Genomic DNA, 13,326 nt, shown 5'->3' with positions numbered 1-13,326 from the left:
ACAAAAATTAAAGTCCAAAAATAATTTAAAATAATAATTACTATTTATTAAGTAATATCATTTATGAATTTAATTAAAATATTTAATATTAATTATTCACTAAAGAAATAATAATTAAAATATAATTATTAATGAAAGTAATTGAATAAGGTTAAGATATTATTCAATTATAAATAATATAAATAAATTATTCACCAAAGAAACTAATTTTATAAATAATTTTAAAAAAAACTTCTTCCGACAAGCTTCCTTTGATATATGTAATTAAGTAATATCTTAATTTTTTTTATTACTTTAATTATTAATTATTTAGTGAATAATTAATAATTAATTATTTTAATAATTTCATAAATAGTAATTAATTATTTAAATTATTTTGTGGACCTTTTTTTATACAAAGTTAGTTTATTTAGTTTAATATTTGCAATTTAAGTAATATCTTAGCTTTATTTAATTATATTAATTACTATTTATGTAATAATTATTGTTTATGTATTTTAATTAATTTCATCAATTGCTTAATAAATAATATTTACTTATCTTAAATAATTTTGTGGACTTTAAAATTATTTTTAATATTTGAATATAATTTAAAAATAGTTAGATAATAATCCACCTAGTTTATTACATTTAAATAAAGTCCAATTTTAAATTGGATGCCAAAGTATACATGTGAAATTGGTACTTAGGTGACAAGGGATAAATTTTACGACACTTAAACAAAACGCCACAATCTTCACACATTTTAGACCTTGACTAAAAACACTTATGACTAGTCAACTACTAGTCATAAATAGCCACAATCAAGAATACACACAGAGCATGCCACAATGTATAGTGACAACCTATGCACTCAAAAGAACCAGTCAATCTAGGCATCCCCTGTGCTAGCAACAACTATGATAAAAGTATGTAAAATAATTATAATCAAGTAAACACCAAACAACAGATAATGATGACTAGTCCACTACAAGCAGAATTCATACGATGACTAGTCAACCACCAAGAACACAAACCCATAAAAATTACAGATATGCAATCAGAAATTGTTCACCCAGAAACCTATCATTGAGAAAAACTGGGGGTCATCAACCGACTAGGCAATCCACTAAGTATAAAAAGATTCTTACAAAGGAACACAAGCAAGCTTAAGAAAAATCTAGATCTATTTAGGAAGATGAGCTATACCTCTTTTGTGCAATCTTCTTCTTCAACTTAGCAAAGCTTGAAGCTCAGTTCTTCATGACAATGACAGCTCATTCTCCAGCTTATTTATCCCATAGCACCAGCTTGCAAGCTCTAACTCAGACAGAAACCAAAATTTGGATTCAAATGAGAATGACCAATTTCTTCAAGAAACCATACTCTTGAAAAAATCAATCTTGAATCTAACCTAGATATATAAGAGAGAGTGTTTGATCTAGCAATATGAGGTTTTCATATTTCAAATGCAGTTTTCTAAAACATTTTGGAAAACTCAAAGATGAAAAATATGAAAGTTACACTTGAGGAAGAAGATAAAGTTTACAGAGAAACTTTCCAAAACTTGCCTACAAAAGTGACGGCTACTAAATTAGGAATCCTTTGGCCTTTACGCCCAAAAATTCTCTAGGTCTGAATCAACACATGGCAACAAAGAGAGAAAGGAGAATATGACAAAATAATTGGTTATCTAGCTGGAAATCTTACATAGTAAGGATGACTAGTCATACGAGAAACAGATGACTAGTCATCATTTTATGAAATCAATTTAATGCAATGTGATGCAATGCACAATTTACCTTTGTCAATTTGCTTGAACCTTCATAGGATAGTTGTTAGTTAAGAACACGTAGGGAAACTATTCTTATTCTAAACTTGAGCTTGATAAAAACAATAAAAATCTTATTACAAAATTGTCAAGGGAAACCAAAAGAAAAACTCAAAATGCATACATTAACAACATGTATTATAACATATTTACAAATTATGCCATCAGCCCTTTTTTTCAGTTGTTGAGCATTTTTCTCCTATAAAAAATCCCTTAAATTTAGGATTTCAATAATATTTTTAACCAGGCATTCAAACATGGTTTCTATTTTTTCAAATCCCTTAATTTTCTCTAGAGTCACAATTTGAACTCGTGCATTAATTAGGGTTGACTATATTTTTTTTCTTTCTATTGGGGAGTTTGTAAGCATAAATGGTATATTGGTCTCTTCACTAGTTGTGACAAAGAATATGTGTAACAATTTTTGCATACTTAGGTACATTATAATTTTCCAATGTACATAGATAGGTATATTATTTAGTAAACAAAAATATAGGTATATTATTTATAAGAAAAAATCGGTTCATTATTGAATATGGTCCATTATAAGCAAATATACGTAGATAGATACATTATTTAGTATACAAAATTATAGGTAAATTATTTATAAGAAAAAATAGGTATACAAAATTATAGGTACATTATTCGTAGGTAAATTAATGTATCTAAAAAAAATTAATTTCAAATCCATAACAATTATTAAATTTAAAATTTGGATATAAATAAAAGGAAATAACAAACCAATTAATATGAAATTAAAACAAAATATGATCAGGTAGTCGGATTTGGAAAAACATACCAAATTTTAATTATATATTTCATTCACAAAATATAACCAATCATAGTAATTAAAAAAAAAGAAAGTTATATTGGAACTAAGGCTGGGCATTCAAACTGGTAACCCGGTCAAACCGCCAAACCAAACTGATGGGTTGGGTTGGTTTGGTTTTTTTTCAATTTTTTTTTTGTCATCGGTTTGAACCCAAACCAAATCGAAATATATGGTTCGATATACGGTTTGCAATTTTCAAAATCACGGTTTAACCAAACCAAATCGAAGATATAAAAAAATATTAAAAATAATAATATTATAAGAAATATATATATATTATACATAGTTTCAATCTTTTTTTTTCCTTCTCTCTCAGTCTCTCTGTTTGTCTTGTCTTTATCAGTCCCTTCTCTCTATTTGTTTTCTTCTCATTCTTCTTATATCTATCTTCACTATCTCTTCTTCTCCATCTCTTCCTCTCTTTTTTTCTTCTTCTTCTCCTCTCCATCACTTTTATTTATTCTCTCTCTCTCTCTCTCTCTCTCTCTCTCTCTCTCTCTCTAAGAAAGCCAAAAATTCGAAATCGAACCAAACCAAACCACCAAGTTCGATTAACCGAAGTGGTCGGTTTTCATCAATTATGGTTTGGTTTTGGTTTTCAAAATAGTCAAATAGAAGCCTACGATTTGGTGTTCGGGTTGAGCCCAAAATCAAACTAACCCAAACCGAGCTCAAGCCTAATTGGAACCAATCAATTTCAAAAACATACGACCTAATTACACACCAAGTTTTAATTATGTATAAAATAATAAATAAAACTTACCCATAAAACTTATGCAAAGTTGAAACACCATTATGACATTGAATAGCAAACAATTTGTTGGAAAAAAAGAAGGTTAAGATGCAATTAGGGGTACTTTAGGAATTAAAAAATGTAACATTTAATATGTTTAAATTTGATTAGGTAACTTGCTTAAGTGAATCTTGGTCATCAAATTTTACTTTAAAAAATTAGTTTTAATTTATTAAAAAAAACAAAAGGATGTGGGTTGTTGTGGGTAAGAAATGAATTTGAAAGGAAAAACCCAAATTTACTAAAATTTACCTAATGAAAATTGTATTTGATTTATCATGCTCTTATATGCTACATAACAAACATAGTTACATATAAGTTTTTCTCATCGGAGTGGTATATCAATAAATATATCATTTACAAAATTAAGTCGTATATCAATAAATAATAGGGAGTTTCACTAAAACACCCAAAATGGAGGTTGAAATTATAAAACCCAACAAAAACACTTTATAAACACACCCAAAACTCATCATTACACACATTCAAAACTCATTTATAAACACACCCAAAAAGTTGACTTTGGGTTGATTTTATGTTTAAATAGTGCTTGGGTTTTTTTATAAATACATTCTAGGATTGGGTTTATTTATAAATTTGTATAAATAATATCCATAAAGAAAAAGGAAAAATGGCAATCATCTTTAAAATGGAGGTCTTTAAATTTTTGCCCAAAATTTTGAAAAGAGGGAATATAGCTCTAGCATCAGACGAGGGAACCTTTAAAAGGAGGCGAGAGGAAGAGGCGCGCGCATCTTTTAGGCGTTGTGGCTAGGGTTTTTCATCAGAACAGAACAAATAAATAAACAGGGCAAAAGGATTTAGGGTTTGTACACGTCCAGTTCTCTACTGGATCAGCATTACCTCAATTGCACAGGCGGGGTTAGGTTCGGTTCTCTCACTCTCTCACTCACTCACTCACTCTCTCTTTCTTTACTTATTTAGTTAAATAATCCCCGTAGATATGGTTTTTCAGATTGGGGATTGTATCTGGGTTTTATTTATTTGATTTGTTTTCTTTTTCCTGAATTGGTTTTAACGTTTTAGACTTCCATCTATTTGGCGAGTATTCTATGCGTAATTTACTGTGGTTTTTCCTCCAGTTAGTTTTTCTCTAATATAGTAGGACACGGAAATCGTAAAATGCTTTTCTGCAGTTCAGTTTTGCTTCTGAGCTCTTCGCATAGTTTACTGGTGCATTTGTTAAATCAACGGTAGAAAGCAGTGGAGTGTGAGTTTTCCAGGAAAATAAGACTTTGGGTTTCTTGGGTTTCTTTTTGTTTCAATTGAAAGCTGCCACTCCTATCACTTTCCGGATATGAATTTCAAGTTAATTCTTGAAAAGTTATTTAAGATAAGACAAGTTTATTGCAGTCCTCAATCAGCTTTCATGGAAAAGTGTTATTGTCTTGAACTCATTATTTTCTTACTTTTTATTTTATTTTATCAACACTATGCTTGTCCAGTAAGGGTCCATTTATGCTTGTGGATCACTACATCTATCTTGTTTTAAGAGTTAATAATATGGGAACTTCTATTGTAGTTGGGTTATTTTTTATGTGCTTTTAAAGTTGCACGTGCACAGACCATGCAATTTATTTGATGTTGGTCCACATTTTGAATTCTTTGGCTGCTATTTCATCTGGAAGCTTATATAATTATAGTATTTTCTTATTTTCCAGGTTAATAGTTAGTCTGCTTGTGAGGAGGTCTGCTAGGAGAACATGGTAGAAGTTGAGACAAGTGAAGAACTTGAATTTAAGTGGGGAAAAAAGAAAGGAAGGGGAGGGAGAAATAAGGATGTTCAGTTTTATGAATCTTTTACTTATGATGGCGTGGAGTATGGTCTTTATGATTGTGTTTATCTTTACAAGGAAAGTGAACCCGAGCCTGAGATTGGTAAGCTAATAAAAATATGGGAGACTGGTGAGAAGGCAAAGAAAGTCAAAGTTTTATGGTTTTTCCGCCCCTGTGAGATTTTGAATTTTCTTGGAGCTGAAGAGATACTTGAGAATGAGTTGTTTTTGGCATCCGGTGAAGGTGTAGGCCTTGCAAATCTTAATCCATTGGTAATTAACCTTTTTATTTATATATTGAAACTTGTTTTATTTTCTATACAGAAATGGAATGATTATTGATTACGGAGAGTTATGAAAGTTAAGTGGAAATATTTAGGTTTTCTTATCAAAAGTATCTCTTTAGTTTTCAATTAATAATGATATAGGAATTTTGTATGGTCAGTATCTTTGCATTTTCTTGTAAAATTTTCAGATATTGTTTTCTCCATGGCGCTCCAAAGTTTATTTTTTCCTTTTCAATTTTCTGCTTCAATCTTCACCAGGAATTGACTAATCCCTGTGCCTTTTATTAGATTGGTTGAAGTGTTTGAATAGGATTAGTGACATATTATAGTTCTCTGATATAGGAGAACCGTAAATCATCCCTATCTTCCAAGTGTTTTCTCTTATCTATTTCTTAGAAAACTACAAATGGTGACCCTTACAAGTTTGATTTCCAGTAATACAATCAGACTCAGCATCCATTTGAGATGATTGTTAAATTGTGTCAGATCATGTGCCGTCTCTCTCTCTCTCCCCCTCTCCATCACGCGCGCACACACACACACACACATACACAATATGCTAAGGCAGAACATCAGTTGTGCTTCTGGCAAATGTTATATCTCTAATGGACATGGTAAGATGACCATTGAGAAATGGTTACAATGTGTAACTGATTGTAAAAAAAAAAAAAAAACTTCATGTAACTAGTACTTGGAAAAATCTATTTATGCATGTCTTGGTAAGTACCATCAGAGGACAGATATACTATGATAACATTGTACCAATCCAAAAGCTTAAATTGTGAGGATGTTTAGGAAAACAATTATTATTATACTCTTACACACCCCCCTTAGGCTTGGGAGCCTTTGTACCACTAGAGTTCAATATGTGGAATCCAACTTATATTGGGAGGTTTCAATTGTAGGGATTTGAACTCTCTTGCTTGAATACCATAATAAAGTTGTTGGGTTACTACTATTTGCAAAAGTTTAAGTTGTTAGGTTATGAACAACAATTTTTTCATATTCTCCTACAATAAATCAGTCGTCTAGTTGCTGAACTTTTATAATCAAATCAGGAAGCCATCGCTGGAAAATGCAATGTTCTTTGCATTTCAAAGGACAAGGAAAATCCTCTACCTTCAGCTGAAGAACTTCAAATGGCTGAATTTGTATTTCGTCGAACCTTTGACGTTGGGCAGCAGAAAATCATGGATAAGATAGATGGACAAATTGCTGGGATTGATGGTACGCATATTTATCACCGAGTCTATTGTAGTTTGGATTATAGTTACATGGTATTTTTAGTTTTTGAAGTCTTATATCTTTTATGTTTATGTAATTGTTGCAGTTAAATTCATGTTTAACCGAATGGATATTCAGAAGCCTGGTGGCGTTCTGAAAGTTGATTTAGGAAAATACGAAGTTTGTGGGAATTCCATAGAAAGTAATGAAACAATGGTTCTATCAAAGAAAAACTCATTTAAAGAACATGTCACTTTAGAGACAAATGGAAATTGTGTTGATTCTTCAACACAAGAAAATGCTGATTTGGTTAAGCTTAAACCTTCGCTTGTAGAAAAGCTTGCTTTTGGTGTAGGTTTAAAATCAAGTGACATGGATAAAACTAATGAAAAAGGGGAACATGCGTCAAACCCCAAGGCCTTATTGAGGTCTAAAGTTAAAAGCGACGAGGGTGAGGTTAGACGTGGTAAAGTTAATGCACGACAAGTTGCGGAGGAAGAAATTGTAAAGTGTACCAAGGATTCCGTTGATTTGGACAATAGGCCAACCAAGAAGGCGAAGATTGATTGTACAATTAAAGTATCCGATGATAAGGGAAAAATTTGTGAGCAAAGACATGTTAAGGTGGAAGAAAAGATAAGATGGACAAAGGGTTCTAGTGAATTGGACCATGGACAGTCTAAGTCAAAGCTTAACACTTCAACCAAGGTGGTAAATGACAAAAGCAAAAGTAGTGACCATAAGCGTATGAATGATAAAAAGGTTTTATCATCAACTGCTTCTACACTTGATGATAAATGCAAACTTAAAAGTATGGAGAATTCTCTTGGGACAAACAAAGCCCCTTGCAAGAAGACGAAGCCCGATGATAAGGCAACAACTCTTTCTAATGTCAAGTTGCCTAAAACCTCTCAACGTAAGGATTTTCTTGGGACAAACGAAGGCCCTTCCAAGAAGATGAAGCCCGATGTTAAGGTTATGACGCTTTCTGATGGCAAGTTGCCACCTCCTACAGAGTCTCAGAATAAGGCCAAAATTATGGTTCCCAAGTGTTGAAGTCCTCAACGTCCCCGATGCTGTAAGTACTGTCACTCTATCTACTTTTCTTTTTCGTCCAATGGTCCCTTATTAAAAGCATTTCCAATGGTTGGGTGTGCAATTATGTCGTATTGTGGCACATGAACTTAAATGTTGATGCCATTCCTTGCGTGTCAACACTTTGGGTCTAACAAATGCCATGTTCTTTTATACGTCGGAGTTTCCATCTATTCGATCTCTCAATATGGAAGCTTTTTCTCGATGTTCAATTTCGGCAAAGCCCAATGTTGTGACATATGTGGCACTTCTTTTAAAATTGACATTTTGGAACATCAAATATCTTGGAGAAGTGCGAAACTTATATTTTTTCGTTGGCGCATTATTGGAGATGCTCTAATTGGAGAAGAGTGAAACTAATACTTTTACATTAAGGCTCGTTTTGACGTCAGGCACAAAGTGACACTAAATTCTAGTATTTGACTATGATTGAGTTCAACTGAAAGGTCAAGAACTTTGAGTTGGCGCTCTTTGTCGTTTACCAGTGTCGAGTTGATTACTTGATTGTGTTCAAGGTTACATTACTTGTCTTGCTCTACACAAGATTGATTGTTCCATGTCTTGCCATCATTGATTACCTTTTACATCAAGAATAGACATTAAGATTCTTGGTTCTAACATAATGAACTAAATTCTTTGCTTAATGAATAACACCATGGCTCTAGCAAAATACTACTATGTGTTTCTATGAAATACCCAAATTTTTAACCAAAATTCAGAGCCACAATGCCTCTTTCATAGTCGTCGTCATTTTTGCCTCCATCAACCTCCAATTGATTTGACCTTATGCTAGTTTAAACAAATAGCATGTAGAGGACTTTTTCCTATCTCATCGTTTGAATACCCATACACGACAACATCATGCTCCCCACTTTACTTTTCTTTTCTTATTCACCATATGTTGACATGTCAATGTTTCTTCTACGAATCTATTGTGTGTAGTCTTGGCAACATGTCACTCCTTTTCTCTTTCGACATTTAACTTATCGTGTTTAAATATAGGTACCATTTTGGTTCCTATGTTTTGCTTGAATTTTCATTTTGGTCCATGTGTTTTGGATTTGACCAATTTGGTCTTTGTGTTTTGTGTCACTATCAATCTCGATCCTTTTCACCTGTTTTGGCATTAATATACGCTGATGCATGAGCCTTTGCGGGTGCATATTAACACCCAGATTAGACGGAAATGTCCAAAATGATTAACATTTAAAACATAGGGACCAAATGCAAGGGATTGTAGTTTAAGCAAAATACAAGGATAAAAGAGTACTTAAACCTTAAGAATATAAAGGGCTTGTGTGGGAGTGCTTCTGAAAGGCTTAAAAGCGCTTTTATGACAACTAAAAGTGCTTCTAATAGTGTTTTGCAGAAAAGTTTAGAAATGCTTATGGATCATAGAAGCGCTTTTTGGAGAAGCACATGTCATGTTCTTCTTCATGAAGCATTGCCTAGTGCTTTTCCAGGAAGCTCTTCTATTTCTTATGAAATTTCAACATCTTTATAATGAAAGTGCTTTTGCTAGAAGCGCTTGTGAGTAGAAGTGCTTCCTACTGAAGTAGTCCCAAACGAGCCCCAAGTGCTTCGAGTCACAAGTGTTTTCATGACTCACTTCCAAGATCCACTTGGATTTTTCGATAAACTTTTTGACTTTCTTTTAGTAGAAGTGCTTCTACAAAAGCATTCCCAAATGAGCAAAAAGCCAAACCCATTTTCAGATTTAAAGGGTAGTAGAAATTCTATGTGTAGGTCGTCCATCCTTTGGTAAAGGAAGGACTTTGTATCAATATTATCAATAATTTATTATTGACATGATATCGATAATGATGTTGATCCCAACATGAAGTCCGTTGTTTACCGATAGTAAACGGACATGCATATTGTTGAGAATACATCAATAACATGTCGACACGGTTTGTTGTTGAAAATGCTTGATGGTTTCTTTCTCATACATCAGGGTTTAAGCAAGAAATCATATTTCTAGGGAAGTGATGCCAAAAAGTAAAGGCAATGCCTTAAACTTTGAAGGTCTCTTTTATTTTTAACATTCAGTGACTAATTGGTTTTGTTAATTAAGATGGTCATTCATTGAAGCAACTGCCCTCATGTGGAGTATGTATACTCATCTCAATTCTCTATTGCCATCTTCTGTGGTGTCCATTGTATGCCTTTCAAGGCCTTGAGCAATCTTTGTTTGATCAAAACATCCGTCACTTGAACTTTGCACAACCCAAAATTCATCCTTCAAACTTCTTCACCTCAAATTTAGCGTTTCAAACCTCTACAACGTTATACAAATTTGTTGGAGAAAAACTTGTACTAGACTAGTGTTGGGCTCAACTTGGCATGATACTTAACTATGCTTAATCGTGGTCTATAGGATTCTAGAACTCAAACTCAATATGCAGATGCTATTCCAGATTCTCAAGCAAAAACCAATCAGCTATAAACAATGGAATTAGATCACATGAACACAAAGAGACACAACATCACCTGTTTTCACAGGATGATGACTGGAGGTTCACTATTTTGAAAACAGAAAATTACTATACTCTGCACACCGTTCTCACGCATGTAGACATACTATACTCTTTTAACTATTTTGAGAACAGAAATTTACTATACGATTTTATTTTGCATTTATAACATTACATGTCAAAACAATTTGAGTCACCTAGCATTTGTGTTTTGGGAGTGAAGGGTTTGGAATTTAGATTTACTTTTAAGTCTTTTGTATTATTAATGCCTAGTTCCCAAAAGCTTTCGCTGGAATTCAGGTCTTACAGTTTCTCATCTTTTTCATTCTTGCAGGACAGAAGAACATGGTTTAAGGGATTTGTGAGTTTTTTTTTTCACTTCTATTCTTTATTTAAATTTTTATATTTGCTTTTCAGCAATTTTTTTATTTTTTATATTTGCTTGTGAATCTCAAGTTCATGTTTATTGTTGACATTTGATTTAAGTGCCTTGAACCTTCAGTCCTCAAACCTGTCTTCCACTCTATTGCCAAGGAGCAAGGAAACAGAATGAGTGTCATGAAGAATTGAAAAAGAAAAAAAGAAAAGTTACTTTAGATGGAAAATTGAGCTAATGTTGTAAGGTGGACAATTGTGTGGGCTATCTTGGACTGATGAATGGTCTTTTATCAATGTCAGCCTTGGGAAGATAGAATGCAGACTGCACATGAGCAAGGCACTCTTGTTTTGCTCCAGAATTTGGATCCGGCATACACTTCAGCAGAAGTGGAGGTAATAATCGTATTGGAGCTTTAGCAGCTTATGCTGTTGTGGCTTGAAGTGGTTCAACTCTTCAATAAAATTGTGCTAAGTTGTGTTTGTTCTCTTCTAAATTTTGATCATTGACTACTCTAGCCTGCCACTTGTATGTTTGGTTTTCTACTTATTTGAGAGAATCTTCTCTTTTGACAGTATGTATTATATTTCAGGACATAGTATGGCATGGTTTCAAGGAAAGTTGCACGGCTAAGATGATTCAGCGAATTTCAAATTCTAGCCCTCACTCAGGTATAGATAAATCAGAATTGCCTCAAATGTGTATTCCCCCTCTCCTCTCTCTCTCTCTCTCTCTCGCGGAAAATATTGACTTGATCTTGTTATCAGATGATAATTTTTGTTTATGAACAGACCACGACTGAAGTGATGTTTTAAGGCATTGTGGATTTTAATTATGACACGTTTTTTCATATTGTAGGACAAGCTCTCGTTATTTTTAAAACTAGGGAAGCAGCACAGATGGTTGTTAGAAAATTAGATGAGGGCTGCTTGTTATTGTCAAATGGAAGGTTAGTTAGATGATATTCTAGTATCAGCTCTCTTGTTCAGGTTCTACATCATGTTATCTGTTTTTGCTATTTACTCTTATTGAATTTCTTGTATCTGTTGCACTTCCCCCTTGAATAATGAAGAATCCCTGGACTAATTTGCATGTCAATAATTTCTTTCTCAAGGTCTTTCGTGTGACTTATTTGGGCTACTGCTACTAGTTTTTTTAATGAAAATCTTTTCTGTTATGTACAATTTTTATGTGTTATCATGTCAAAGCAGTTGAAAACAGATCATGGAAGATTTTTTCACTAGGTGGTATTTTTGTCTCGGATCTGTAATTTTAACTGGTTTTGTTTGACGAAGCAGATAGGCTTCCTTCAATCTCAATGTGATTATCAGCTTTTACGTTCTCTAAAACTAGTCTGCTGTTAATATGATGAATATTTTCTTTATGATTTATAGGCCTCTTGTTGGCAGCATCAGAACTCGCTCTGCGGAAAAGAAACCAATTTTTTTTGGTCATCTAGTTATCGATAAATTTCGGCAGCAAAAGATGCGGGAAAGGGAGATGGTACGGTTGTAACTCTCTCTCTCTCTCTCTCTCTCACACACACACACACACACACAAACACTGGCACACTCTTGCACTCTTACACCTCCTTACCACCAAGGCCCCTTACAAGCATAATAAACACGTTAGAAAACCCATGCACATAAAGTTGGTATTCTGTCGTGGTTTAATCCTAGTCCCACTTACATGTTTATGCTTTTTTTCTTTTGGATCCAGAAAGAAGCTGTATCCACTTCGCATTGTTCTCAGCCTAACACTACTGAATATGATATGGCCATGGAGTGGTGCTTACTACAAGAAAGATCAGACCTTGTTTGGTGGAACCTGTATAAGGTCTTGGAAATATTCCATACCACCTCCAAGCTATAAGGTTGCTACGTGTTGTTTCCTTTGTCAAACTAGTTTAAACTGATTTTTTTTCCTTCTTTTTTTAATAGCAACAAGGTAAGGAGTTGAGAAAACTCAAAGCTGAACTCAAGGCCAAATGAGCAGTGTGGCTGGGTGAACTTGCCCCTCTTGGTAAGTTTCACGTTGTTCTCAACTCTTGCTCGCACTCTCCAAGTTCTGGTCTTGCCGATTCGTGAAAGAAGCCGAAATTGAGTAATGAATCTCCTCTCTTCCCCAGGGAACGTATATAACGGGGGTCTGAAGTCAAGGATCAGGCAGTGTTTTGGTTGGGCAGGTGCAAGTATTTGTTCAAGACCAGTTTCCAGCTGCTGTGAGTATGGCCTGATGGTTTTTTTTTTTTCGGCCGGAAATCACTGGACTGCCTGTTTCATACGAGCTCTATCATCAATCACAAATGTAAATTCACATGTATCTCATTCTGAGTAAACGGGCGTTTTTCTTTTTGTAAAGTTTTGGTTAAGCCCGTTTCCTCTCTTCCCACAATCGCCAATCAGCCAAACAGTGCGCTTTACAAAGAGGATCAAATAAACTGTTTTTAGCTTTTAAATTGCCCTTTTCTCCTTCTTAAATGGTTGAACTAAATTTGAACCTTTTTTCCCTCCTGGCAAAAGGAAGAGGATTAAACAGTTGAAGCATAAAAAAGCGCATCCACTTTCACTGCCGCTCCATGGTTAAACGTAAACTTCTGTATTTTTTGGGCTTTTCACGGATCTATTTTAACATGAAAT

General features: G+C 33.7%; 1 protein-coding gene across 1 annotated transcript; it reads left to right on the top strand.

Moving 5' to 3' along the window:
* Positions 1-4,183: 4,183 nt before the first annotated feature.
* LOC103320158 (bromo-adjacent homology (BAH) domain-containing protein) lies at positions 4,184-13,061 on the top strand. The gene is made up of 12 exons (XM_089044391.1): positions 4,184-4,322; positions 5,118-5,504; positions 6,577-6,745; positions 6,849-7,791; positions 10,585-10,672; positions 10,990-11,082; positions 11,280-11,358; positions 11,546-11,636; positions 12,082-12,190; positions 12,407-12,523; positions 12,628-12,709; positions 12,816-13,061. The coding sequence occupies exons 2-11, from the start codon at positions 5,160-5,162 to the stop codon at positions 12,676-12,678; spliced, it is 2,085 nt and encodes a 694-aa protein (XP_088900517.1). The 5' UTR covers positions 4,184-4,322; positions 5,118-5,159; the 3' UTR covers positions 12,679-12,709; positions 12,816-13,061.
* Positions 13,062-13,326: the final 265 nt, after the last annotated feature.

Source organism: Prunus mume, linkage group LG2, assembly GCF_029339155.1.
Source record: "Prunus mume cultivar Tortuosa linkage group LG2, ASM2933915v1, whole genome shotgun sequence".
NCBI lineage: Eukaryota > Viridiplantae > Streptophyta > Magnoliopsida > Rosales > Rosaceae > Prunus > Prunus mume.
Note: the sequence above shows the minus strand (reverse complement) of the source record. Positions and strands in the feature narration are given on the sequence as shown.

What these genes read in the sequence shown, in the direction of transcription:
- LOC103320158 (XM_089044391.1), top strand. Translation starts at nt 5,160, where the DNA reads ATGGTAGAAGTTGAGACAAGTGAAGAACTTGAATTTAAGTGGGGAAAA. An exon ending in TTGCAAATCTTAATCCATTG is followed by an intron (nt 5,505 to 6,576) that starts GTAATTAACCTT and finishes TAATCAAATCAG; the next exon opens with GAAGCCATCGCTGGAAAATG. An exon ending in GAACATGGTTTAAGGGATTT is followed by an intron (nt 10,673 to 10,989) that starts GTGAGTTTTTTT and finishes TATCAATGTCAG; the next exon opens with CCTTGGGAAGATAGAATGCA.